The 23,637-nt window shown below is 43.4% G+C and overlaps 1 protein-coding gene across 1 annotated transcript in view; it reads left to right on the top strand.

The window, feature by feature from the left end:
- Positions 1-1,879: 1,879 nt before the first annotated feature.
- RNF17 (ring finger protein 17) overlaps positions 1,880-23,637 on the top strand; it is a 1,983,649-nt gene continuing 1,961,891 nt past the window's right edge. Inside the window, exon 1 of the mRNA XM_069202301.1 lies at positions 1,880-1,961. Within this exon, the coding sequence (XP_069058402.1) occupies positions 1,919-1,961 (43 nt within the window). The 5' untranslated portion in view covers positions 1,880-1,918. The remainder of the gene's footprint in view (positions 1,962-23,637) is intronic.

Genomic DNA, 23,637 nt, shown 5'->3' with positions numbered 1-23,637 from the left:
TTTCTACCTTGGCCAAGCTATTGCATTTCTCTCTGGCGTGGCATGCAGATAAGCGCCCGGCTTCCTCCCATTTGTTGTTATTTGCTCTGTTATGATTTACACTGGGGACTTTTTGGGCGCAGCTCGACTGCTTTTACGCATGTGCCAGCAGCTGCAGACGCTTGGCAAATCTCTCTCTGTCTCACTGATCATCACTTTCTTGTGAAAGAAGGAAACAAACACTCTCACAAATACACCGGATGCAGTGACACAAGACAAAAAATAAAGAAAATAACACTACACCTGGGGGTTGAAACAGACCTCCCAGAAAATAGCCTCTAACATTTTACCTCGATCTTTGAAACCACAGACCATATAACCAGAGAAGAAAATAATTTACAACCCTGTTTAGAGAAACTGACTATAGCCTCTGAAAACATCCAGCGCTCTTGTCAAATGCTCTTTTCCTAAGAAAAAAGTAGTCCTAACCAGATGCTACAGTGGCACAAGTTGAAGGGTACAAGTACCAGGGGCCATGCTCAAGGGGAGTGTGCAACTGAGGAAAAGATGGGACAAAGAGGAAGGTTTGACCACTAGCAAGCAAGGATTTTTTAAGGACACTGAAACAAACCAATGAAAAAGCAGAGCCCACAAAAAAAGTATATAAGTATATACTAAAGTATATACAAGAGGCCGTACACTTACGCTCAACCTAAAAATGGAGCAAATGGATTGGGTGAAAGAAATAGGGGAGTGTTTTTGGTGATGTCAGTGGTTGAAGGAGTTGTATGACAGGTTTAGGGTGTCAAGGGAAGAGTTTAGAGGGAGGGGGCAAATGACATTTTAGAAGGGTGGGTTAGTTTAGGAAGTTTATGATGTATTAGTGACGTTATTATTAGTTTTGTAAGGCACTTTTCCTAAGTTTTTGAGGGGTTATGATTCGTTTTTGAGACCTGTTCTAATAAAGTGACCTTTTACGTGTAAAACAAAGTAGTGTCTTTTTACCTCATAAGGGTATATGAGAAGCTAGGGTTACCTAGTCTCCTTTTGAAATTGCCAGGAGTGGTGGTACATCCTGAAGGCGCTCGTGGGCCCAAATTATTGTGGGTAGTGGGGGGAGTTAGGCAGGTGTGTGATTTAGGTGGCATGGGTTGTGGGGGCGCCCTCTTTGGCACCCGTCACACCCAGCCGGATTAGCATCTCCCTCCCTTTTATCCCCCTTCTTGTTAGATTTCAGGGGGGTCCTTTTTTGTCAAAAAAATTGTTGATGCCCCTTTTCAAGCAGGGCAGGTTTGATGCTTTTTAGTGTCCTAGTTTGCGGCTGATACGCAGGTCTTACATGGCAATAGTCAATTTGTGTGGTATGTCTGGCTACAATAGGAGAAAGCTCACGGACACCGAGATACTGGTTGAAAGGTACGTTTAGGAAGCACAGCATTTAAGTTTACTTTTCATGTGACGCGTCTACAGAGCGCACCTTGGACAGGATTTCTTGTTATTTCGGAGACTATTGCCACAGTCTTTTTTTCCCGAAAAACATTTTGGATTTTCATTATTGATCGCTACTGCACAAGCAATTTACAAACCACAAAAGAGTTTACTATTACTCAAGCAACTTAATATTTTTATATAATTTAACCGACTTTTTTATGGGTACTGCTGGGCACGGTTTCCAGTCGGTGAAACCAAACAAAAAACCCGTACAAGACAAGTTAGCATAAGAAAACCTTTCTCCAGCAGGCAACAAGGTTAACGCAGGATCTTCTTTACAATAAATTCAGAAAAAGGCCCTTGCCACACCCTTTCCGGTGGGTCACGTGCCGTTCACGCCCAAGCTAGCGGCGTTACGCTCCCCGAGTTTTTAAAAGGCGGCACTTGAGCCAACCCACGTGCCGTCGGGCGCACGCGGTGTTCTGGTAGGAGTGAAAGGTGTGGAGGGATGGCGGAGAGCCAACACTTCTGTTATGGCTGCAAGCAGTCAGGTAAGCGAAAGGGTTAAGGCAGCCAGATGGCTTGGCTCAAAGACGAGAGATAATGAAAGTGTGGTGATTTCACAGCGGCAGCTCTGCCACCACTCTTCAGGACCTGAGAAGTGGAAACGCACTACCTGTTTAACTTCGTGCAATATTTGTACATAGGTTGGCCCTTGTTCGCTTAACGAGCTCCGTTCCAACTAAATACCTGTCACGTATGTGGACGGGCTAATTTCTACTTTTATTTTCGAAGGGGCTCTATTTGGAAGTGTGAATTTTACCCGGTTAACGCTTGTCTAAAATTACTTCTCACGAAACATTAATTATTTTAAAAACCTCGCTCGTGAATGTGATACGCCCGAATGGTTGAATCTTGTGAATACAACAGCCCGCTTTAAGATGGTGGTTGCTGCGATGCGTTTTTATTAGACTAATTAGGTGCATACAAGTGGCTTCGGAATATATGGTTGGGGCCACATTGTCACAAGGTGTCGTTTACTAAGATATATATAAAAAAAAAAAATCAACGTGTATTCCTGAAAAATAAAGTTTCTGTTTGTACATTAGTATACATCCTACCAATTAAGTATGGTAGGATATATGTTTGATGCACACTAACAAGTGTCAGTTATAAATGCTATTTATTTAAGTTTACAAGAAAGTGTTGTTGTGACCGGATGTCGATGTTTAACTTTAAACATTTAGTGTGGGAGAAGTAAATGCATGGTCTGAGTTATTTGAAAGAGATTCTCTTTCCCTTCCTGGAGAATATTTTATGAAAAGGGGGCTGGGGGGGGGGGGCAGTGGTGCCAGTTTGACACGCTGCCTTCCTACCCAAGGCTTAGGTAACTCGCCTTTGTATCTACCACCTGTCTATACTTTGTGCCCACTGCCTGTGCTACTCTTTCTCCTATGTCAACCATCCACCGATTGACCTCAGTAGCCATCTTGGGATATTATTTCATGTATTTATAAATGGCAATCATGTTGAGTCTAGATCTAATGCGAAGTCCATCTCGGAATGGTACAACAATGTTGTTCGTCTACTCATTGTTTTGCGTCTTGACTCAGTGACAGCAGTTTTTGAGGTAAAAAAAAAAAATCCAGAATAGTTGCCTAATTTTTCTGGTTTGTCTTCCATCATTGGCAAAGCCAAAACTTAAACTGAACAAACACTGGCATATTGAGACTAATCAGCTTTGCCTATGTTTTTTTTTTTTTACCTAAAAAAAGGGCTAAAGATTTTGAAGGGTGCAAACCTGAAATATTCTAAAACTAAATGTTGTGCAAGTAAGCCTTGTCCTCTTCAAGGTTGTTAAGGATATAGCATCTTGAGTACACATTATAAAGTTAGAGAGCATTTCTTGCTAAAAAGCTGTCTGCTAAGGGCTTTCTTGGTGCTGTATAACACAACTGTTAATCTGCTCACTAGTACTTTTTATTAAACTCGGGAGGATAAAAGGATGAGTGAATTAAACAGATTCGACCCTGGGTCAGAAACAGATTCAGGCAATGAGTGGATGGATTATTCCACTTCGCCATAAGATCTGGCTTGCGGTTCTGCGAGTGGAAAAACTTTTCTTTAACCCATTTTTCTTAAAACCTGAGGCTCAATAGATTTTCACATGAGCAAATCCACACATGCATATTTGCTTGTGTTAAAATACAGTTTCCAAATATTTTCTAGGAATACGATTTCCTGGTCAACTTCTGTAAGTTCTTGTGAATTCATGAAATCCACTAATTCAAAGACGTATTCCATGGGTGCACTTTTGTGACTTTAAGAATTGCGTCCGTAATTAGGACTGGCGTGAACAAAGACTTTTTGTTTTTATTGCACTTCAATTTCTCTCACAATCGGCTGGCTTTGCTGTGAGTGATCGAATTCTGCTTTTCCACGAGGAGCATATTGGCACACAAATTAGTTTTGTTCAGTGCGAGGAGCTACTGTGGCAATCAATGGTGTAACAACTGGAGGGCCCCCGCAGAGAACATGCAGTCGCCGTTTTTGGGAAATACTAGCATGCATCAACACATTTTACTAAATGACGCTTCAAAGAAATAGCACTTAAAATGTCAGTGCAATTTTTTTTTTCCTACTTATATTTTCTTCTGAACATTTTATTTTGAAAGCAAAGAATAATCAGTCTTGCTTACAAGCTTCTCCAAATATTTGCATCTAATCAGAGAGAATTCAGGGAGCATTATACTTAGTCTCATATTGTTAAACTTTTCAAACGTGTGTACACTTATTTTTTTTTTTTTTATATACTGGAACCACTGTCAGTAATGCAGTGTGACTTTCAAACGTTTATTTACAGTGCTCACCCTAACATGAAGGGTGTCCATTAATGAACCATAAATACAAGTTCAAACAACATGAACATATGGACACACATTACCTCAGCTGCAGACAGTTCCCTTCTCTGTACACTGGCAGCCAAAGAGTTTGTGCAGCAGGGGTAGGGCCTCCTTAATCCCAAGGACAAAATAAACATGAAAACTTGTTGCCCTTGACCCCAAACAATATGTCCCGAAGGGGCACGCTGCCTCTTTACGCTTTTGAGCGCTCCACTTGACATGCAGGATACCAGCATTAAGGCCCATTGCTGCTGGAGTGTTGGGGGAGGGGGATGGGGGCTACATCTCTCAGCAGCCCATATACATCCTAGGAAGGAGGGGCATGCCACCACTTCTTGCTTTTAAGTGCTCCACTGAACCTGCAACGCATGATGCACCACAACACAGACCGGGCCAAGAGCAGACTTGCCTTCACCTGTCATAGGCCGGACTGGGAACTCCTCTTGGTTCCCTAGCCTAACTTCTATAAATGGTGATTCTGCATCAGCTGGGCACATTTTTGAATTTTAACAACTGTCAGGAGGTGTCCAATCAATTCTTCTGATTGCCAACTTCTAAAACTAGCTGGGGCAAAGCAGGAGAAACTTGCAAACGTAAACTATCTGGGTGCAAAGATATTGCTAACATCAAACCGCCACAGGGTACCACGTTGGATTCCACTTTGGCTTGTGCAGTTGAGGTGATTTCTAAAGAAATAGACCTTGCGGAGATGCCTATCAGTAGAAATTAGTGTAGGGCCCTCAAAATCCTCTGCCTGGGGGGGCAGTCAGGACCCCATAAATGCCCAGTGGCTATTTTGTCCCACACAGCCCACCGTCTAACGAGCCTAAGCTGCAAGCTTATTCTCCACCCTCTGGAACACTCAATGACTCTATCTCTGTCAGTGACTGCCAAAAGAAAGCACAAACTCGAGCAAGCTGATAATTCCAGAGTACCCCCATCAATGGCAGTTGAGCTAGTCAGCCTATGTGTCCCTATTTCTAATAGATTTTTCCCCCTTACAGACCTGGATAGCACTGATTCACAACAAATTGCAAAATAAATGTACATTTTGCACTTGTATAGCGCACTACTCACCCGTTAGGGTCTCAAGGCGCTGTACTCATACCGCTATGGAACCCCTCCTGGCTTTTCCCTGTGAGGTGCCCACTCCTGGGCACCCCCAGGGTGAAGCCAGGCATCCAAGCGCTGTTGGGGCCGTTGTGGAGATTAAGCAAGCTATTGCCCAGAGTTGCAGAGTGGGACCCATTAATTAGATTAGGCACCGAGGCGAGAATTGTCTGGTCCAAGGGAATTGAGCCCAAGACCTGCCGAAGCGGGACTTGAACCCTGGTCTTGAGCCAGATCTCTGCTTCAGGGTCTGCCGCTCTAACCATTTCTCCACTTCTCCAACAAACCGTGGACATTCTACATTTGATCTCTAATGTAGTAAATGGTATACTTCAGAAAAAGGGCAAGAACATATGTGAAACAGCACACTACTTATCAAATAATATTTATTATCATCAATAGTTAATTTTACACATATATGAAACTTATTCATAAAACAGACACACCCGACTAAATATAATTCATACTTGTATTTATTGTAATTGCTTAATCCAGAATGCTACAAAAACACATCTTCTTAAAGACTTGTATGCAAAAATCATTCCAGTAATACATCATGTATTGCAATTTTCAACTAGATAGTAATACAATAATTGTTAATGTCATCCATATATCTTCTCGGTGGAACCGCACCAATTGAATCGGTGAGCGTTTCGGTGCAAAAGCTCCTTCTTCTGGACATCCAGCAGTTATCAGTTTCCCCCAATGTCATAAAAATGCTCTCAGAAATGGAGAAATACTAGATAAAGATTTGTCTGGAATAAACTCATGCCCAGGATACGAGATGAAGTATCATCTGGGATAAACTCAAACCCGGAAACCACGATCTCGGGAAGAGGGCCCCAAGCAGCAAAAGTCTTGAAAAACACCTCCGGATTCTATTTCAGTGTGGGACAGGCTGATATGCAATCCAAAGAGTTATACCATTGTGAAACTATTGTGCTCAGGGTTGATAGACGTCTTAAAAAACCTTTCCAAATTCTTTCTCAAAAGCGGGACAGGCTAATGTGCGGTCTGAGAAATCATGCCCAGATATGTAACATGTGATTTCAGGGTTAAAAAAACATCTTAATTTCAGCTTGTAACCGGACTGACTCAAGTACTTGGTACCGACCCACACGCTGGTCTCCGTACGATAACAAAAAATACAAAAAATTAAAGGTTATCGCTAGCACTGATTTACACCCAGGTGCACTAATCATGTTCACAGATGCAGCTGAGACATGCCTATCAGCCCCCTACCAGAAATCTGGTTGTAGAACAAGGCTTTGTCTGAAGGTTTACCTGTTGGAACATTGCAGGTATTAGGATATAATGGCAGGATTCAAAGCGGTTTGACTTTGTTACCCATTTCAATGTAGTTATGCTGCAAGAAACCTAACCCCTTGAGAACATAACTTTGGGTGGCTTTGAGAGCTTAACCATACCAGCCATTGCCTCTTTGGGAACACAGAGCACAAGGTGGCCTGGCTGTTATGAGTGATATCTCTTAAGCTTTTCGAGATTATTCCGATTGTCTTTAACCACAGTAGGATCTAGATTGTTTTACCCAATAAGCTTAATTGTTTTCTTATACATGTTTTAAATAGTTTAAAAAAAAATAGTTTAGGAATTAGGCTGTCGGATACACTTTTCCAGGCGTTCAGTTGTGAATTCAACGTCATGTAGTTTTTTTTAACAATTTTAACGTAATACTAGGTAACATTTAAATGCCAAATTGGGTTCTAACTACACTTTCTGACCATTTTCCGCTTTGTGATATGCCTGTTTGTACTAAATCATCTGATCTTAGGGTCTGGAGGCTGTTTAAGGCCTTTTGTAATTTGGGTCTCCCTAGTGTGGTAGAAATAGAGGGAGATCCCCACAACCAGCCCCTTAGATTTGTTGGCTGGGGCTGAGGCTCAACTATTGATTGTTTTCATATCCAAGAACATGGAAAGATTTGCTTACTAGGAATGGGGAGAGTTGGGGGGAGTTCAACATGGAAAGCCAGAGACACAAAGGGGTTTTAGGAGGTTAATAGTAAACGGGCACCTCTAACTTTGCCTAATGGCCTAGGCTCCAACATCAACCTGGATATATTGGTGGCCCTTTTTAGGAAGATCTACTCGTGAGATCTATGGCAGATCTTGTAGTGGAGACCCCACAGTTTCCCTTGGAGACATCTTTTGAGTATGAAGAAATTATTTCTTCCATTCTGGCTAGCCCATCCAAAAAGGCCCCTGGGCCAGGAGGGGTGCCTTTGGACCTTTATAAGGCCAACATCCACTTAGGGGCCCTTTTGATCACCAGTATTTTAAATGCTGTAGCATCTGTTAAAATCCCCAATTTATGTAAGACTGCAACTATTGTGAAGAGCAACAGACGGGGAACCACTGTTGCTGCAGATCAATATTGTTGTTAGATTCTGTAGTTAAGGTTGTTTGGCATATTATCCTGAACCAGATAGAGGCCTGGGCACAGCAAAACAATATCCTCTACCTGGTAAAATGTGGTTTCATTGAAGGCCTGGGGACACTGGAAGAATGTTTCCCTTAATCTTACCATTGGTAAATATGAAACAGTAAAGAAAGTGGTGCTTTAATTAGCTTTCTTGGACTAAAGCACTGCATTTTACCTCTTTAATCGGTCCAAGTCTTTGGGTATCTTATCTAGCATTGGTATGCCTTCTCCCTTGGTTGAGTTATTTCCGGCCAAGCACACAGGGAGTAGTGCCTCTGTCAGATACAGCACTGTTTTTTTTTGTGGGGGGTGGGGTGGAGGGTTGGGGGAATAGGGGTTTGCACTGAACATTTGATTTATCTCGTCCAACAAGGCTGTGTCCTAGCCCCTATTTTATTTCTGTTATACATTAATAATCTGAACTAATTTTCAGTTTCCAATTGGAAGGACATGCCAAAGGTGAAATCTACTTGAATCCCAGCCATCCTTTATGCTGATGAAGCAGTCATGCTCTTCCATACTTCTAACGGTCTTAGGGGACTCATCAACACCTTTGTCAAGATTTTAGACGATCTAGACTTGGATACTGACATAGCTAAGACTCATTACATGGTGTATGTGAGACAGACTTGTAAAATCAGGTCAATTTCCAACAAGAGCATAAAAAATTGGGAGGCTCAGTGAGTTCCCCTATCTGGGCATTACGTTTGATTCCCAGAACTGTTGGACACCTTCTCTCAAATTGCTGTTTGTGCTTCAATTAATCTTGCAGAGCATTGTTTAGGTTTTCTGCTGGTGTTGGAAGAAAATCTATCCTGCCCCTGTTGGAGTATATAAAATGAAGTGCACTCCCCCCGATCTATTGGGCAGTTAAATGGGGATAGGGAGATTGTACAAAACTACAGCAAGAGGAGAATCCCTTCTGATTTGTGTTCAGACAGTCCTAATCTTTTTTTCTTGAAGAATGGAATCTAGCATAAGCTGAAGATCTTATTAAACTTGCTCCACTCCTCTTATGGATGACAGCCTGTAGCAACCAGCAATACTGCCTTTAATCATAATGTGATTCTGGATTCCCTAAATTGTGAGCATGGTCACAAAATGCCATGGCTTGACTATGTATGGAGAACTGCAGAATCATTGGGCAGACCTGACCTGTATTGCTTGTATGATTTGTACTCCTCATATGATGGGTAAGGATGAGCGTGCAAAAGTCAAGGAGTTATTTATTTAGCATGCCTCAGGCGCAGAGAGACCATGGCCCTAGCGAACCAAACTTGAGAGATTACCTGGTTATCATGACTAAGGATGAGCCTGAACCTTATATTTCCCCTGAGAAGACTCCATGGAAAAGGTCTCTTTCGACCAAATTCCAAATAGGCTCAATTAGAACCCATCTTTGATTCCCAAGCAGGCCAGTTTGCTCTGAATTCTATATGGATTTGCCCTTGTGAAAGTATCTCTCCCCCCCCCCCCCCCCCCCCCCCAAAACACTAGCGCACATTACCCTATTTTGTACTTATTATGAACCATTTTGACGCAGGCATCTGTTACCCATTCTTAGAACCCTTGGTTACCGTCAATACAGACCGGCCTTCTTTTACCTTCAAGTGTTATGAGTTGGCTGTTTGTTATGCTTCAGGAGCTTTCTTAAAACATGCCCTGCGGTGGTGGGAAATAATTTATAGCCCACCTCTTTTTTTAAAAAACTGTGTGTTCTTAAATAAGCAACCTGTCAAGTTAATTCATTGTTATCCTTTTGGATGTTATCTATTTATGAATTTTCACCTCAGTGTTATGTAAATATGTACTTCTCTGTTTTACTGTTATATGATTGTTATCCAATGTGTTTTCATGCTATTTGTACTTCTCTATAAACTTTCTTTTATGATTATTTTTGAATAATCAAATAAAGATTTGCAATCAGTCAATCAATGGGAGTATCAAGGGACCAATTTTTGTTTTAGCATTTTACGTTGGACGGTCTAGTAGTCTGTTCAGTTGTTTAGCCCACTACATAGTAAACTGATTTTTCAATGAGCCTGATTTCCTCCCCCCCTCTCTAACCCATTTCTAATTCAGCCAGCAGCAGCCAATCATTAATTTGGAATCTGTGACTGAGGAATGAGAGTTGGAGACGAGATGCAGTGTCGCTTTGCCCATGTAAATTGCTTCGAGTTCTTCAAACTGCAGTGTCCACCAAACGTTATAGCTGACCTTGTCATCTTTTGTCCAGTCAACAAATACATTATATAATCTTCAGCACACGACACACAACATTCCTTTACTCTTGAATTATTCCCCGCACCCTGACACCCGGGATCCCTACTTGGGGTGCAAGTTAAAAATACTAATCTTCTGTAAGTTAATCATCACGTGCAATGTAGGGGATGCTATTCGGCCATCTTTTAGTGAAAGGCAGAATCCTCTGCACAGGGATATTGTGGCAAAATAGGTTGCTCTAATAGCTTGGATAGGGCTGTAATAAATGACATTGTCAATTATTTGAAGGCTATATGAAAGTGTGTAGATAAAGGACATGAATCATCTTGGGCCACATTCTCACAGAAACTGGGCGAAATTGTACTTTGCAGGCCTTAATATTATCTGTTTGGATGTCAAGGTGAAACAGATAACTGATTTTTAATTTGTAATCATCAAATGATGTTTCACGTTAAGTTGGTTTTAATCAGTTATCAGTAAGTGATTATTCATTCATGCCAACTCTACATACACTCAGTTAAAGTAGTCGAAACAAGTGGGACCTTGATTTCCTGTTATTCTCCACACCGGGCTCTTCAGGATAACCATTACTGACCCCTCTTATTTCCAGCCAAGAACATGAAGGGTGTTTTTGCAGGCGGATAGTTCAATCTGTGGGTTTCCCGTTAGGAGTGATTAGGTTACTCCTTTATAATGGGAAGCTCCAGAGAGGTTCGTACAATAAAGATTTATAGGCTAGGATCTTCTCTCCACATAATAAATACATTTAAATTTGTAAAGTGCAATAGTATAAAAAGGGTGTACTGATGCTAGAAAGAGCAGCCTGCTAGACAGTTTTAAAAGGCATTCATTTTGCCACAGTGAAGAGGCATGTTTTAAGAGATCGCTAGAAAAGATTGATCAGGAGGACAAGACCGAGCTAAAGACACTGTGTTTTGTACCTAAGTAGACAAACAAGTACCTCCTATGTGGGTTCTGTAAACAGGAGGGAGCTGGTGCAAATGTAAATCCAAAAAGAACAGATGATGGGTGGAATGCTGAACAATGCAAACATTCACCCCCAGTCACAAAGATCTGGGTTTAATCCATCATTTTTTTGCTCACCATGCCACCCTAGTTTGTACCCAGCCATATGCTATTCAAATCAGTCTTGACCCAGTTCCTCTGGGAACAGTCCAGCCCGAACTGCCAAGCCAGGTCCTTCCTGGACCGCAAACAAGCATCCTAGGACCAGTTTCAGGGTATCATCCTTCATCAGCTATGTTAGCTTGAATCCAGTGGCGTAGTAAACATGGGACCCACGTCTGGGCATACCCTTCCCATTTGGAAGTTGTTCAGTGCGTGGCCATGTGTGCTTTTTGAAATCAAAACATATTTTTGCCAAATTGTGTTATAATGGTGCATGGCTGGCGGCTCCCACAGCATTAACATTTTACAAAATCTATCTTAACTAACGACACACATTTGATAAGACCAAAAGGCTCACCACCAGTGTCAGACCTATTGGCTTTGCTTCCAATATTCTTGTTTAAACTGGTTAAACTAATTTTCCATTGTGAATATTTTTTTAAAATACTAGAATTCATCAACCCATTGTACTAAATGATGCTTCAAAGAAATGGTACCTAAAATTTCCCATTAGTCTAGCAAAGTGTTTTTTTCCTAGTTGAATTTTTTTTGTGAACATTTTCTTCTGAAAGCAAAGAATCATCAATCTTGCTTTCAGAGTTCTGCAAATGTTTGCATTTAATTGGAGAGCATTTTGGGAACATCATATGAAACCTTGTATTGTTAATCTTTGCAAATGTCTGTACACATTTTTATACTGGAATCACTGTTGGTAGTGAAGTCTGTGCTTGCAGCGTTTCCTTAGAGGGCTCACCTTAATAGTAAAGGCTTTGTAATAATGAATCATAAATACAAGTGCACAATTAGACACACACATCCCCAGATAATGCTCTTCCCTGATTTATAATGTGATGCTGTAAACTGGCAAGTAGTTTGTGATGTGGGGGTCGGGCCTACTTGTTTCAAGGACAAAATAAACATGAAAACTTGTCCATGAACCCAAACAATATGTCCTTGGCATTGTGACCTGTTACAATGTCATAGTGGATGAGGCCCAGGACAAGGGAAGCCCCAGCGTACTGGACCAATATGCAATGAATTTACATTGTCAAGGCTTTGGACGGCTGTTTTCTAAAGGCCTAAGAGGGGGCAGTGGGATACATTTCATCAGCATTCAAAGCTAGAAAATGAAGTTGGAGGCAATGTGAGTAATGTTCTGAAGAAAAAGACAAGTTGCTTTTGAAGATAAACCGTTATGTTTTACACATATATTTGGAAGGTGAGCCAAGATGCAAGTATGGGAACCAATATGGTAGGTGGTCTTCCAAAAATTATAAAGTCAATGTTGTCTCTTATTTGTTGCCTCTGCAAGGCAGTTGCGGAAGTTGGACTGCAAAGTCCTTTGGTTGTCTTCCATCGTGATGGTGAGCGCATTGTCATTAGTGAAAGATCATGAATGGAAGGTCATGGAAGAGTACAAGAAAGGAAAATGAGCTACAACTAATGCTTACTGTTGTCCACAATATAGAACAACCAAAGAGTAATGATAACAGAAATACAGAAAATGATATTTATTACATATGTATGTACAACAACAACAAAATACAATGGTCAAAATTAGATATATAAATATTTACATATTCACGAGGAAAGACAAACACTTATTTCTTTAAAATATACATACACTCATATACAGTAAATAGACAGACAAAGCGTCACACAAGACGAAACAAAAAAGATAATAGAGACATAACAGTGAAGAAAGAAAGTCCAAATTGGCCAAAGTACAATAAGGTATAAACTAAATATACACTTTCTCTTTCTGGAGCTTTAATAATATTCGTTGTAATAACATGTTATAACTCAAAATTTTGATAACGTCTCCACCTAACTAATTCATAAAGGAAATTTTATTACTTTAGCCCTAAAATTCATAATCCATGAAAACAACTGTAGGAACCAAGCCTACGCGCGTTTCGGCGGTAACCATCCAATTTGTAAAGCCGCCTTCATCAGGGCAGTTCCTTTTCAATATTTGATAACTAATGTCGCAGATCTTATAAGTTCTCGTCCTTCCCGCCCGAATCAATCCAGACAACAGTGTTGATGCGTTCCCTCAAACAGAGAGCACAGAAGGGCTGATTCTCTAAGGGGCTCCTTATGCAGGCACACAACCAGATATGCAGACCTACCCCAAAATAGTCTTCAAGATTACAGAATTTCTAGGGGGATCATTACCCACAACTTCCATCAGTCTTCTATCTTCTGATAAACCGATTTCTTCACAGTGAATGTAAGTCACGGACGCCCGATCAAAAAAGAGTTACATAAGTCAGTGCTGAAGCAGATGGGAGTGGGAGTTGGGGAGGGGAAAGGAACTGAAGCAAGATACAGGTCCAGACATTAATGACCTATTACATTAGAGCGTTCTCTCAAAAGTAAGAGGAAGAATATGGGTCATTGATGAAGTGGTTGTGTGATTGCCTAGTGAGAGAGGAGGAGAGGAATTGGATTCAAAGTGATGCAGATAGTTTTGTTGCAGAAGAAGTTAAACAGTAAGTTCCAGAGTCCCTCTCAAGAAGGGACTGAATAGGCCAATTAGGGCGGCCTATCTGCAATTTAGAAAAATTCGGTAGCAGTTTTTCTCACCGGTGATTTGGAGTCGTAGTTAGATGCATGTGGCAGGAGCATATTGTGCTTTACATATTAGACATTGAGAAGTCTAAACAGTGCTTCACTAATCAGCAAAGCATCATCTTTCTGAGGCCTGTCATTGGTGTATGCGTACTGTGAGGCTTTAGCTGTGCCAAGGAGCTGAAGGATATTAGTGACCGATGCAGATGGGTTTCAGAGGAAGTTAAGTCAAGTGTGGAAGAAATATAGGAGCCAAAATTGTTAACATCAGAGTCCAACAAAATATATCTTAAAGGGGTGAAAGAAACAAGTGATTCTGGAATGATTTCAGGAGTGCCTTGATTCCAACTCCTGGAGAGGCTAGTGCCAAACGATGGGGCCCTTATATTTAGATGTACCTTTATTGGGGATTACAGTAGTGACGTGAACCCCAAATTAAGAAAGACCATGTCCTCATCAGTTTCAGAATACCCATCCTGCACCACAACAGACCTACTACCACTGGAACCGTGTGCCACAGCCGGAAAAGCATATCAGAAAAGGAGTGGGCCTCTGCCCTCTACGACCACCAGTTTGAACACATCATCAAAAACCTCAACAGCTGGATCACCTCATTCGCCAACACCCTGGCTCCCCTCAAGCACAACTTAATGGCAAGAGCACATGCCAGCTAATGCACTGAGGAACTCAGGCTGACAAAGCGCCATTCCAAGCAACTGGAACGCAAATAGAAAAAAGTCAAAACACCATAGATAAGCATCTTCAAATCAGTCCTAAGCTGCGACCACCACCGAATTCAGAACACCAGGTGCACAACTCTTGCAGAAAGCATCAATGCCAGCACTAATAGCAGCAAAGAAATCTTTGGCATCATCCATTTCACTACACCTCTTGCCACCTCAGCAACATTAACCCCCCTCACAAGACCTTTGCGGCAAGATCTTGGAATCAGAATTCTTCTGTAACAAAATCACCTATATATACAGCAACTTTGGCCATGGACCAGACCCGGTCACCATCACACCTCAACTTCCTATTATGGCTGATGATTGAACCCTCACATCATGGCCTGTCGACCCTCCATTGAAATCGCTACTACATTAAGACCATCCACTTGGGGGCTCCATCTAACACTCGCCTTCGCCAAAGGACTCCTGCCGATGAGTAGAGTACTGTTGCCCATTCATAACGCCTCTGTCAACTCAGCTGCATTCCCGTACACCTGAAAACATTCCACTGTCATGCCCCTGCTCAAGAAACCGTCTGCTGACCCAGCCACACTTTCCAACTACAGACCTCTCTTCACCCTACCACACCTGGCAAAATATTCATGCCCAACAGCAGGACAGAAACTGCACTCAACTCCACTGCACACAACATAGTGAGATCCTTGACAGAGGAGACATGGCAGTCTTCATTTTCCTGGACCTCTCTGCAGCATTTGACATGCCCTATGACCAATCTTGTCAGGCTCATGAATGAGATTATCATCCAGGGAACTCCTCGCCGACGGCTTTGCTCCTTAGCGGATAGAACTCAAGCTGTATGCCTGACACCTCAATCCTCAGAGGCCTATAAACTCCTTTGTGCCAGTGCCTCAAGATTCACCGCTCAGCCTCACCCTTTTCTGCGTGTACACGATCCCTCTGGCCAGTGTCACCCTCGCACCCATCAACATCCTATCCTACACAGATGACACACAACTCGTACTTTCCAACTCAGGAAACCAGCTTACTGCCTGCACGTCCAAAGTCTATAACTGGATGAAATCCAGCTGTTTCACCCTCAACACTGACAAGACAGAAGTAGTGATCTTCGGCAAGAACACCTCATCATGGGACTCCACTGGTGGCTGGCCAAACTTGGACCCGCACCAGGAACCTCGGAATAACCAACAGCGAATTGGACAGGACTGCTCAAGTCAACGCTGCCACTCCATCCTGCTTTAACACCGTAAAGATGTTGAGGAAGATCTTTAAATGGCTTACAAGCAGCACTAGAAAAGCTGTCACTCGTGCCCTAGCTGCCAGGAAATTGGACTATGAGAAAACCACCTACTCCAAGATAACCAAGCAACTTACTAGAAGACTACAAACCATCCATTCCTCAGCAGCCAGACTCATCCTCAGTCTTCCACACAGAACTCACTTCACATCACATTTCAGGTGACTACACTGACTTCTAATAAACAAACGTGCTCAGTTCAAACTCCTCAAACACATTCAAGGCACTACAAAGCTCAGGCCCCACCTACTTAAACAGTCGCATCACCTTCCACCAACCACCCAGACATCGCCACTCTGCAAAACTCCTACTCATACACAGAGCCAGATCAGAATAGACGGTCTCTTAAATTGCTTCTAGAGTGTGATAACACCTACCACACCACATCAGAGCCTCCACTTCTATTCCTGAATCTCGGAAGAAGCAGAAGACCTGCCTTTTCAATTAACAAACCTACCATAGGCAGTACAAAGCATACACACACACACACACACACAACTGCTCAGCGCCAGTATGCTCTCATGCATGATGTTGCGCTTTACAAATGAACATAACAGTATGGTCAGTCCAGACTAAGGATTGGTTTGGGGGAAGGTATTGAAATATCACAAACAGGGAAAGTATAATACAGGCAGTGGTCAGCATGATGAGTGGAGCAGAGGCCATGTGAGAAAGCCAAGAACCTGACAGGAATTGAGCAGGGCTTGCCAACTAGGGTGATCAATTCAAATGTTAGTCATCTACTAAAAAGAAAGTAGATACTTTCAGAGCATTGGGAGGGGGGAAAGGAGGGGCAGGGGGCAAGATACCAAGCCCTGAGCAGTAAGATGGGCTTCCCTTTGGTACACCTCCAAAAGTGGCTGTTTGCAACAATGCAGGTGGTGTCTTTAAATGGCACAGAGGTGCAGGAACAGTGCTAAACGCCAGAGGTGATGGCAGCAGGCAGAGAAGCAGCGAATCATTTGAAATTGTGCAGGCTGTGTCTTTAAATAGCCTGCAGGTACTGGTGCAAGGCCAGCCTACCGAAGGAGCATGCATCAATTGAGGGATTACATAGGAGGTTTTCCATAACTTTTCACTTGTTTGGTGACTCCTTATAGTGATTCAGCATATCTACTCAGTTACTGTTCTATTCTTGAATTCCAAAGACGCTTTACTGATGTGGGTCACCCACAGGCTGTTCCAGAGGATCTAAGCTGTGCCTTATGGACAAGGCCCATCGACGTGACCGCTGCTACCACTCTCTGCCATTCCTCCTGCACTTCCGCTGCTGTGGCTGGGCCAAGCCTTGCCATTGTCATTCGCCAGCGGAGCGAGGTCGTCTTTCTCTTCTGCTGCTGGGAGAGGCCACCCGTATCCAAGTCTGGCGAGAGCTCCAGCCAGGACCATGCTGCCTGCTGTGTGGTAAGGGTAACCACTCGGAGCTGGGTGGGAAACTGCATAGAGTATTAGAGCTCTAGTTCCCTAAGTTTCCGTTTGATAGTGGCAAAAGCTGCACTCTGATGCTGGACTTCTTTGGAAAAGTCGAGAAATATTGATACTCTGCTGTTTTCCACCATTAAGTTCCCATGCAGTCTTGCTTGTTGCAATAGGTTTTCTCGATCCTTGAAGTGGAGCAGTTGTGCCACCACCGTCCTCGGCAGAGCTCCTGGAGGTGATGATTGTGCAGGTACCCTATGGGCCGTCTCTAGGGCAAAGAAGGGGGAGAGCCCTTCTGAAGCCACCACAAATTTGAGCCAGGTTTCCAGATAGCCCACTATGTCCGAGCCTTCAACTCTTTCGCAAAACCCTACCACTTAGATATTATGTCTTGCCATGTTCTCTGCATCTTCTGCTCTGCTTTCTAGTGCTTTTAAACGAGCTTCAGTGGTTGTCAAGCGGCCATCCACCAGCATCAAGGCAGGGGTCGCCGCTGAGATTTCCCGTTCTGTCGTGGTGGCCCGATCTGCCAAATGATGATGGTCATCACGGAGGAGGCCCAGGTCTATGCTCAAAAGTCAATTTTGACCTCCAGTGCTGTTTGTGACGCCGCTGTGTCTTGAAGTACATCTTGCAATGTAGGCGTAGTGGTTGCCATTGCCATTGTTATTGGTGACATCTGTTCTGCCTCAACACCAGCGGTTCTCAGACACCAGGGTCCCCCTAACTCGTCAACTCTTTTTTTTTTAGGGTCTTTCCCATGTTGTGCAGTGGAAATGGTGAGCGTTCGTGTTCAGGTGTTCTCTCTGGTAAGTATTGGTGCTCCCCTACGTGTCGGGCCTGCTTGCCCTCATCGGGTTAGGGCCGCACCCGTGTTACTTTGTCGGTGGGTTCTGTCCCTGTCTCAACTGCTCTTGGATCTCCTCTGTGTTGCTTCCCGGCCCCCCAGGAGTTGAGAGCGTTTGCTAGTCGGTTAAGAGTCGTACTAGCGTCAGCTAAGTGAATCCGGGTTTTCGCTCTCACCTTTCGTCGTGTGTCTAGGCCCAGGGCACCCCTGATGACCTCTAACCAGGTGGTAAATGTTCCTCTATGGGACCTCTCAGGAACCCCCTCCACACTGTGCCACTGAGATCCCTCTGTGATGGATGTCTGTGTTCTGCGCGCCCTCGCCTATATTTGCTCCCCCTATGGGAGGGCCCTGCTTATTTGGAGTAGCTGAACAGGGATCTCATGTTTTTGTAGAATACAATATCACCACCGTTCAAATTTGGTCTCTCTCTTGGCCGACTGGGGATGATTGGTGCTCTAGTGAGATACCCCCTACCTACAGTCGCCGCTTGGTCCGTGGTCCCCTCATCTTTGTGTCATTGGATGGTGATCTAGTGAGATACCACCTACCTACAGTCGCCGCTTGGTCCGTGGTCCCCTCATCTTTGTGTCATTGGATGGTGACCTAGTGCGATACCCCCTACCTACAGTTGCCGCTTGGTCAGTGTTCCCCTCATCTTTGTGTCATTGGATTGCTGCTGCCGCAGAACGGGTGACCCCCAGCCGAGTCCAAATTTGGAGATCTCGAGGTTCCTGCCTCTGTGCCCCACCACTTGGTCTCTTCTATTAGCGCTGCCTTTCTATGCAGAATTGTCTGGGGCGGGGTCTCCAGCCCCAGCTCACCTCTGTTTACGCGGTTCTGGGAGTACCTGATCCGACATGTTGAGCCCCCGGGCGTCAATCAGCGTAGATCCTGTCTGTTTTCACTCCTCTGTCGTCCAGCGGGGGATCGCTTTATGGGTGCGAACCGAGGACACTGCCTTCACTGTCCACCCCTTCAGGAGGGGTGCATTGCTGCAGACATGCCGCTCTCTGATTCCACTCGCTATCTGCGCTTGTTAACTGAGTGCTGTGGGCCTCAGCTTGGGATGGATCTCCGAGGCCGTGCCTCGCTCAATGCGACATCCGGAGGGTCCCCTCTCTGCCAAACTCCTGGCCACACAGCAGGCTCGTCGTCCCCCCACCATCGGCGCTACAGCCCTGTTTCATCAACAGAAAGCACCATTCAGGGACCCATGACTTGAATACTCCCAAATGCCTGACACATTAATCACACTGGCTGATGTAGTGTGTGGCTGATGTTTGGCTTTTAGTGTGTATAATGACCAGCAGCAAGTCACTTCTCACAAACCTCTAGCCAAGCGCCAGCCCACGCACAGCCCCGATCATGTCATTAGATGCCCCAGAGGTGTGTGGTCGGGGTTGTCTGTGGAAGCGGTTCCTCTGCCATCCCTGGTGTGGTTCCTAAAATAAACATTGTTCAATCACTCATTGGTACTATAGCACAGCCAATCTACTGTCCCACCACTGTAGACTTTTCTCTAAATGCTTTTCTCTGAAGCAGTGTTTCACTGCAAAAAACGTTAAAAAAAAATTCAGCCCTAATTTTTCCTAAAAGATGCATGTCAGACTGCTAGACAATAGTCTCCAATTTGTAATCTGTGTGTGAGTGGCCCTCCAGCCCATTTCATCAGGAAAGAGTTGTGGGGTAAAGATCTGTCTACATTCCTAACTTCCCATAATCTGTGATGCGCACCCTTGTCTACTAGCCAATAATCAGCTATTGAGTTAGTTTTCTTCTGACCTGAATAGTAGCTGAACTTCGTTTGTCTACCATGCTTTACTCACTGGAGGTATGTCAAGAGTAGAATCAGTTATGAGATTTCTACCTCTGGCAACACGAACAGAGCTCATCTAAGGCAAACAGATTTTAATAGGACACACTAAAAAGTACAACCTATCTAATGTATAAAGCTTAATAAAGCAGAAAGCAGATGTCCCAGTCCATCTCAGCTACCTCAATGACATACACCTAATCCAATGTATATAATGGTGTATATCTGATTGGAAACAGTTCTAAAGTTCATAGCCCTGCTCTTAAGTGGGGCCGCTTTGATTGTACTTAATAAGTCTCCATGTGTAAGGAAGTGAATTATTAGGTAGGCTGGATGGACGTCCACCAGAGGTAAGAGTTAATAAACTCATTGGTCCAGTCAGATGTTTCAGTAATTTAAACCAGGAGTCAACCTCAGGTAGCTATGGCACCGAGCACACAGGCTTAATTTAAGGAAAATGTTTAACTTATTTAAAAGTACCAAAATACTTGAAAGGTCCAACACAACTCAGTAAAAATCACAATCCACTTTTAAAAAGAAAAAAAAAAATGACACTAAAATGTAAAAAATCCAGTAAAGAGAAAAACTGTCAAGAAAAGTAAAGTGCCAAAAGTAATCAAAGGTCACAGTAGACCGAATATGATGGCACCAGGGTTGAATATACTTAAGGGACTGGTTCTAGAAGTCAAAAGTCGAGAAGTTGTAGAGGTCCTACTTGAGAAAGGGTCTTTGTCATTTTTTTTTTTTAAGAAAAGCATTGAACTTTCTTCTAAGTGTCAGTTCAGAATGGGACTTTGTGACTTCGTAAGTCCCTGCACAGGCTGCTGCTGATATTGTAGCTGCTGGTGTGAAACCAAAGGCCGGATGCCTGAAGCTGGAGCGTTAGAGATCTCTCTCCAAAAAAGTCCCAAACCAGAATAAGACTTTGGGACCTCATTATGAGTTTGGCAGTCTTGAGACCACCTCCGGGATCACAGTGGGTTGGCAGCTGCCTCATCCCTGCGTCTTTTGCAGTCTAACTGTTGGACCTCCAAAGTTGTAATGAGGCCCTCACTCTTGATTTGGAGGTGCTGGGACTCTTGAGCGGAACAAAGCTGAAGTCTAAGCCTATGCTGTTCCAGCTCAGGTTGTATACTTTTTCTGGCGTGTCCTGCCGAAACTCAGGAGGAAATATTTTCAGAAGTTTCCAAACTATTCTGGTGCCCAACCAACCACAGTACACCCTTAAGTCTTCAAAGACATTAGGAGAGACAACCAGGGACTCTCAGGGTATTATGCAGAGGCCAGTAGCAGGGTCTAGTCCAGGTTCAGTTGCTACTGATTTGTTGAACACTTTAGGAAAAATGTCTCTTGAAGCTTCTTTGTTCCTGTAGCCACACAGGAGGTTAGCCAACTGACCCCTGGCATCCACTTCTTTGTCCTGGGAAACATAGGAGCAGGTCCAATCCTTCAGAACCCCTCAGAGGTCTCAAACAGCAGGTGCTCTATTTCTTCACCTTCACAGGTCCAGAAAGTGTTCTAAGGATGGTGCCTTGAGGTGCCACATTTGTTAGCACTAGCTAATGGGGGGAGGGGGGGGTGGTGTGACTCATGAGCACTTTCTTACCAATGGGGTAAAAGTTCTTGGGGGGTGACCCTACCTACTTTGTTAGTAGTTCTTGTTTGCTTTACTACAAACAGGCCCACAATGCACTGTGCATGCTCAATGCTATGAAGTTCTAAGTGACTTTCAGCTTGGACTGTGAGAGCTGTATGGGAGTGTATAATGAAAATGACCAGTGTCCACCCACTTCTAATACTAAAATCCAGTATGAAGCAGGCCCTGGACCCACAGTGAAACAGGAGATGAAAGCCTAGTAGGTCAAAGGCAGAGTCCTTCAGCAACCAGACAGGAATTGTGCTCTGATTCATTTGATCCATTTCAAGTACCAAATGTTGGTCATGTGCCCCAGATAGACCCGTCAGGCAGGGTTTGATACTTACGTGCATACACGAGGGGCAGTATCTCCCACCTCAAGGTCAGAAGAGTCATCCGTGGGTATTCAAGATCACCTGTCAAAGTGGTCTGTTGGGTAACACTTGAAATCAGTTTCCCACCTCATTAAGGTCAAGCACTTGATTGACAGCTAAAGCAGATTAGCCTCCAGGAGCTTCAGGCGGGGAAAAGGTAACTTTATAAAAGTTTATTTTCCTACTTATGTACTAAGAATCCATCTTCACCATTGAATTGGGCATTTATTTTTAAGTTGCTCTTCTGAATATTTATTGTAAATCCAACTGTACTATTGAATTGGACGCTTAATAGTGAACCATGGTTGAATTATTTCTCTAGCAGTCCCAAACTCAGGATAGCAGAATTGATGTTTTAATCTTTACTCTAGTTTTCTTGTAGGTCAACCTGGGCCTCCCACAGTAAAAATATCTTCTGGGGCCTTGTCACTGTAGGATAAGGTAGCACTTAAATTTTACCTGTCCCATTTTAAGATTCCTTGCACTATATCTTATGGGCGACAAGGCTTACATTGGGGTGACATTAATATTTGAAAGAGAGGTTTTTCCCCATTTCAAGAATTATTTTGACTTGTTGGCCCCAGGTTTAAACTGAAGCATTCAGGCTTTTGTGGTAGGCTTGAAGTTATATTTTTCTTGTCATGTGAATTGATGCCATAATAAGAGCTGCCGTCCACAGGTTATAGTCAACTTAAGGTGTATTTTCTGCACCATATACTACTTAACAAAGTTGAATAAGGCAATAGGGGTAAGCTAATGTCCACCGCACATACCCTGGGTACTGGACACCAATGCTTAAGTGTGCAGAGTCTAAAAACTAGCAATAAAATTTAAAAAAATGGAGATTAGCACACAAAAAGGATATTTACACCCACATCAGTATAGTTTGTCGAGCTTAAAGCAAATGTTTTATCATCCAGCTCAATTACTGCAGTGACACATCACTCTTCCTTATCGGAGGGCCAAAAGTTACCTGTTGCGCCCTAAGATATTTATAACCTGCGCCCTCACCATGCACAGTTTCCTCATCAATAACGTTACTGCACATGTTACAGTAATATTATCAATGATGTTAAAGATGTCATCAGTGCTGTAATATCTGGGGTAAATAGTGCACAGCGAGGGCGCGAGTTGTTATAATGACCTGAGGGAGCCAGTTAGTTACTTGAGATAACCATAACTATTACTGCTGAAATTTTATGGTTTTGTGTAAGTAAAGTCATAACCGAACTATAACGTCCCTTTAACCTTTTGTTTTTCCAGTGAATTTCTATTTTTATAAATTCTATCTCCCAACTAGAATGTCCCTGTAACCTTTGTTTTTTTTTCAGTGAATTTCTACGGATTTTATTAATGTAAAGCAATTTTAATTGCTTTACGTTAATGCAACCAGCGCTGTAGCCAGGTTCTGCACCCAACTCTAACCATCAACCCTGCACGCGCAGTGGAGATTGTACGCAGTGAGCGACCTACCCCCTATAATCACCCAACTCTGTCTCACGCATGGCCTGCGGCTGTGCGCATTGGGTGTTGGCTGCAGGGCCTGGCCACAGGCAAGGCCCTGCTACCCACCCGCTATACCCACTCAATCCCACAAACTCATGAAGTGCTTCTTTGTTTGGTGGCAATGTTCCTGTGCATCAAGAACACTCCTTAAAAATAGGCGGGAAATGCATTGGCTTGAGGGGGAGGTCCTTTTAGTAAGCTGTCCAACATCCTGGGAAAATAGCAGCAAGATGTTGAATACCACT

This window comes from Pleurodeles waltl, chromosome 8 (genome assembly GCF_031143425.1).
Source record: "Pleurodeles waltl isolate 20211129_DDA chromosome 8, aPleWal1.hap1.20221129, whole genome shotgun sequence".
NCBI lineage: Eukaryota > Metazoa > Chordata > Amphibia > Caudata > Salamandridae > Pleurodeles > Pleurodeles waltl.
This window is presented reverse-complemented; position numbering and strand designations above follow the sequence as displayed.